The following is a 6,000-nucleotide window of genomic DNA, read 5'->3' as shown; positions in this document are numbered from 1 at the left end:
TAGAAAAGAAAATAGTAGGCTTACTAATAGGTTTGGACAGTGCTTATGTTAACTGGGGAGAGACAGTCAAGTAATGGGTTATTGGTATACAGTAGCTATGTGTGTGGGAGAGGGGGCAGTTCATTACTCTGCCTAGGACTCCATTGGACCATGATCCTGCTATGTTGTTAAGACCATGCACATCTACATGAAAATACCTTTCACTCTTCTCACATCACTCTTCTTCCTGCTTAGGTAACATCCTACCATCTTCATGACATCATATAGTGTTGCTTACAGATTAATGCTATCCTTTCTCAGCCACACATACACTAAATTGCAGTGCTGAAGGGTACTGGGCACGTAACATGGCATCCTGATTGCATGCCAAAAGTATTTTTGCTATTATTAGACTATAGTAAATTCTGTTTTTCTTTCTACATCTTATTCAGATTTGTAAAAACAACAATGAAAAAATAATCTTTACAGCCAGATAATTTCTTTGCTGTGTTTGTTTTATTAATTTGAAAACTGACTGATTATATAAAATCCACTTTAATATTTTTTATTGACTTTTAGAACATGGAACTTCCATGACTGCTTCACAGCCAGTCCAAATGTGCCCAAGATTTCCAGAACCTGTACCATTAGATCATCCCATCCCAGTTTTGAAGGTTGCACTAAAAAAGGTGAGCTCTTCTTGTGAAAGGGCATTTGCAGTGTTTGCAATGTGATGTTCGTATCTTACTCAGCAGTATTTCTAAACTCATGTTGCTAGGAATGTTTCTGCTGGAGTGTTGGCTACCTTATGTGTTGTATGTGTTTCTCAAAGTATTGCAATGAAACATCATATAAAAGTTGTAGCTAAGATGCATAGCAGTACTTGTGATTGAACTGGAAGGTAGGAGGTATAAGATTTATAAATGACTTTGAAATATTTTGGCTTCAATTACATAAAAATGTATACTTGTTTAATATACTTGTTTGATTTCTTAGCTTGCAGAATTGCAAAATAAAACTATTTTATATATTTCATATGACTAGAATAACAGAAATGCATGTCCCTTCAGTCCGGAATAAGCCTCATATCCTGCTTGAAAAGTTTCCACTTGGCTAAGGAATACATTTATCCAGTACCATGACTGGTAGTTCCAACATGGTTCTCCTTCCCAGTAAGAAAATATGCCAAACAAGTAAATAAAGTCACTCTTTATTTATTTGGTTGAAGCTCTTAAAGAGTGCTTTTTCCAGTTTCAGTTCATTCTTCAGTCTATATGCCATCTGTAGGCATCTAGCAATAGTACTTTGATGTTTCGTTCTATTTAGATTTAGTTTAAATTCAGTGTTTGTCAAATCAAAAGCTCAAAATATGAGCAACATTTATTTAAGTATGTTCCTGGGAATTAGGAGGGTCTACAGTTACGTTTTGCCTTCAGATATTGAATCTTTTAGTGTCACTGGCATCCAGATTACCTTAGCTTATGCCTTATTCCTGTCAATAGTATTTTGTGTTTTTTAGCAATGCACAATTGTACAGATGTTTTACGACTGTGAGACATATTTAATACATTTTTCTTATAGGAATTATAATCATGCAGTGCGTATATATATTACCCAAAATATGCTGAATATTATTATTACCTGCACTGTAATCACCTAAGTATTAAAAGTCAATAGTCAGACTTTTTAATAAAGTTTAATTGACTACTTGTACAAAACGGAGCATATTAAAGCTTTTGCTTTACTATGATGGTTACCTTTTTTTGTAAACTTTGGTTTTGCATATTATTAGAAAGCTGAAGTAATTAGGAGTATAGTGAATCCGTACTATAGGGAAGTTAATCCTGAAGTAAACAGGAGTTTAAACTACCTGACTTCCATCTAAGTACGTTTTTAAGACTAAACAAAAGTTTAAATAGTTAAATCAAGGATTAGTAGTATTGTGGACTATTTATCATGCAGATAAATGCACAGCAGAAAGAGCAACATGTTTTGGTAAATAAAGCATGGTCCAGAAAATGCAGAACACCCGAAATGTGTGTTATTGATACACAAAAGTAGTTACTGAGATACTGATTTTGATTCACCACTCAAAAGATGCTGCTGACGTTGCTATTGAAATTTAAATAGCTTAAGTCTATCAAGTTAAATGTTGACTAATTTAGTACTCTGATGATTTTGATTAGATATTAGATATTGATTAGATATTCTCTTGTTATATAAAAACAATGCATGTAATTTTATCACATTATATGCTGGCGAAATCCACAGGCATCTAGAATACACCAGCAATTCATCTAATACGTGTTCCTCTTTATGACCTGCCATAACAGAGAACCTAGGGTTCCTTCTTAATATCAAGGCAGTCAGCAAAAAATGTATAGAGGGTTAAATAGCTCTCAGACTTTTAATATTCTAGTACAGATGGTTTACACTACAAAGTATGATGTCTTAGATTTGTAATCTGAAGCACAATGTGGATGCAACATCTACTTATTGATGTTATGAGATTATATATACATAGGATAAATACATAACAGCTGGTGACAATACCAGTTCATGTGTACACGAGCAATCTACCTTCAGGAAAGCAGCAAAGTTATCCTAAAAAGCAGAAAAATATATTGCGGTTCAGTAGGTGAGAAGAAGCATTAAACTGATCAAAATGCCTGAGTAGATAGTTACAAAATGTTGAGGAAAAGGGGCTAAAAGGTGATGTGCATAACACAAAGACATTAGAAACCATTTATTTTGTGAAGCAATTAAGCCAAGGAGATTTGAGGACACAGACGATTGATGTTAACAAGATGTTCAGTACAATTTCAAGTGGCACTGTTTGCAAGCATTTCAACACAATAATTGCAAAGTTAAGCTCCCAAGAGAACTTATTAAAGGTCAGGTATTGCAAAGGCTATAAACATTGAATTTATATGCATCTGAAAGTATGTATTTAGCAAAGGAATTTGTTAATGGTCTGATAGTGGAAAACATTATTTGCAGTGAATAAATCTCTATCCTGAAATAGTATATACTTACCAAAAGAACTTATTCATAACCTTATACTACAGTAAAGAAATATAGTGAAATTAAATGTGTCAGGAATAAGTGTTTATCAAATATTACAGTGAAGCTATGTGCATTGCAAACAGATCACACATACCAAACAGGGATTTAATAAAGTTCTTACTTCATTCAGTATACAAATGAAGTTCAATGTTGTTTGTGTTAAAGAGTGAGTAAGAATGAATTACTATCATATAGCAGTACAAGGGCACAAGTGAGCGCTAATAAATAGTAAAGGTATTGCTATAAAAGTGGCAAGCCAATAATCGAATGTTTAAGTGAGTGAACATGAAGTGAGTGAAAGCAGTGAATTTTGTGGCCCAATAAATAATGTAAAAGCAAAACAAAGTTGTTTTGATTGATTGCTATTTAATTGAATTGTTACAGCTTGATTAAGGAAAAAAAAACAATAACTAGGAATAGGTTTTTAAGTTGAATAAAAATCAACGTAGAGGTTTTTCCCAAATTAATTAATACAGAAGCATTTCAAATTTATGACACTATTTAGCAAATAAGTTGTGATCAGAATTTCAGCATGAAAGCAAAGTTTGTTAGTTGTGTTAAAGCCATAGCTAAGCAATTGTTAGATGTTTCTGAATACAAAATTGTGCAAAACTGTTTCAAGAAGGTGAAGCTATTTGAAAACAACAACTGAAAATAAATTTTGGTAATCTAGGGTAGGTGCTGTTTTTATGTTTGTATGATTTGGGCTTCCTTTTTGTCATCTAAAACTAACTTGATTTCCAGGCTGGATTTGTTGCACCATTTTATTATCTTTACTTACAGAAGTGTCTGAATTGCATTAAGTAAGTTATATATAACTGGTATAATTATTTTTACTTTGATATATACCTTATGAAAGCTATCCCCAGAAAAAAATATATCCTGAAAAAGAAATGTGAGAAATTCAGGGCCAGATTCAGAAAACTTTGTTGCATTGTGGTAAACAAATTTGCATGACATGTGGCCATGCTTATGATGGGTTGATTCAGAAAACCCAGCTACATGATTTGACTAGGCCAATTAATGAGGTCAACAGCATTATATAATAATGGGGTAAGACTTGATGGTGAAGTAGTTCAGAAACATTTAAATTCATGCAGCAATGCTGTATTTAACTTAGATCTGAACTCGATCAATATGCCCATATTCAGATGGAATACTTTGCACAAATATGCTTGCTGTTGCTGCAACCATTGTAAAGGCATTTCTGCAGGAACTTCTTAGTTCAGCTGCTTTACCTACTGTTAGATGATATAACCCTAGAGGCACCAGGTCATCCGGCCATTCTTAACATTTCATGCCCTACATGGCACTGACTGGTATCATGTGGATGGAGACAACATGCAGGAAACTGTAGAAATATTCCTGCCTCATCTGCAGCCACATGGAAGTCATGGGGTACCTATCCCAGTGAGTATCAAGGTATGTGAGGCTATAATTATATTAACTATAGAGACCTTTCGATGACTTAGTGGGGACACAGTGGGGGGGGGGTATCTCAAGCATCTGCCTCCAGAATATTCCATCTGTTTTTACATGCTATGCTTCAGCATGTGGTGGAGCATGTGTGCATCTCACATAACCACTAGGAAAGCACAAACACCATGCGGGACTTCTATCATATAGCCCATTTCCCTGATGAACCAAGAATCATAGACTGTATCCACATTTAAATAAAGGCCCCATCTGGTAAGCCGGGAAAGCAGAACATGAACTGTAAAGGGTACAACTCCAGCTACAATCAAGTAGTCTGTAATGTAAAGGGTATCATCTACAACTGGTATGCAGGCCTCATAGGCAGTTTTTACAACTCACACAATATGTCACACATGTGACCTTTATAAACAGTTTGCAAGGAGTGACTTCCAACAAGGACATCTTGTAAGTGATGCTGGATATAACCTAAAACACTGGCTCATGACACCCATCGGAAAACCTCACAATCAAAGTTATCAGGTGTGCAACCATGCACAATTATTAACCAGAAATACTATACAGCATGTATCTATGCTACTGAAGTCACACTTTCCCTGCTTGGATGCATCCAGTGATGGCCTGAAGTGTGACCACTATACATGTGCAAACATACTGTCCATATGTACTAAGTTACATGATATTATAGTTAGCAAGTAGTTCCAGTGGGATAACTTCTTGCAGGCCCAACAGCTCCCAGCACCACAGGCTGCAGTAGCTGAAACAAAGAGACAGAAGTAGCCAGCAGGAGGGGATGATCGTGCCAGACAGAGGCTTGCACAGTATGCCATTGCACAAGCAAAGAGGCTCCAGACTGAGCATAGCTTTACAACATAACTATACAAGACTTAAGCAGATGCACTACAGTAAATGTGATGCATGCAAAAGCACCAGATGGTGCTTGCCCATGCATAGGCTGGCCATGGTGTACATCAGACATAGGCAACCCATGTAAACAAAGGCCAGAACACAGTTATCATCATTTGCACAGCAGGACAAGGGAGCACAGGAGTGCAAGTCTTTCATAGTGAAGTGTGTGAGTCAAAAGTAAATCTGGTTCGGCCAGCACCCTGGGTCAGTATTATGAACCAGTAGCCCACCTATTTAGCTCTTCAAGTGAAGAAAAAAAAGGCACTTCACTGTAATAAGCCAAGCACTACACTGTAAGCGACTGGATTATTACAGTTAGATCTACAGCACCCCAGTTTTTCCACTGAAGAGCAAAATCAAAAAAAAAAAAAAAAAGACATTCTTTCTAATGGCATACCAGGTGGCCAGATGCATGACACATGTATCCCTCCTATCCCAGCCATTCAGATCTGATAATAATAAGTTATTATTTTAAACTGTAGCAAACTATTTGCTACAAACATAGCAAACAGTTGCTACAGTTTATACCCTGCCAGCACAGAGCACTACAGCACTTATGTTTTAGTTTTTAAAAACTCTTCTTAAACTGTAGCAAACTGCTTGCTACAAATG

General features: G+C 35.9%; 1 protein-coding gene across 1 annotated transcript in view; it reads left to right on the top strand.

Moving 5' to 3' along the window:
- Positions 1–572: 572 nt before the first annotated feature.
- Positions 573–6,000, top strand: part of LACTBL1 (lactamase beta like 1) — a 530,471-nt gene continuing 525,043 nt past the window's right edge. The window contains exon 1 of the mRNA XM_044060438.1: positions 573–668. Coding sequence (XP_043916373.1) covers positions 573–668 — 96 coding nt within the window. The remainder of the gene's footprint in view (positions 669–6,000) is intronic.

The sequence above is a fragment of the Protopterus annectens genome, chromosome 2.part0 (genome assembly GCF_019279795.1).
Source record: "Protopterus annectens isolate FY-2018-M chromosome 2.part0, PAN1.0, whole genome shotgun sequence".
Lineage (NCBI taxonomy): Eukaryota > Metazoa > Chordata > Ceratodontiformes > Protopteridae > Protopterus > Protopterus annectens.
The sequence above is the reverse complement of the archived record's forward strand: the minus strand, read 5'-3'. Positions and strand labels throughout refer to the sequence as shown.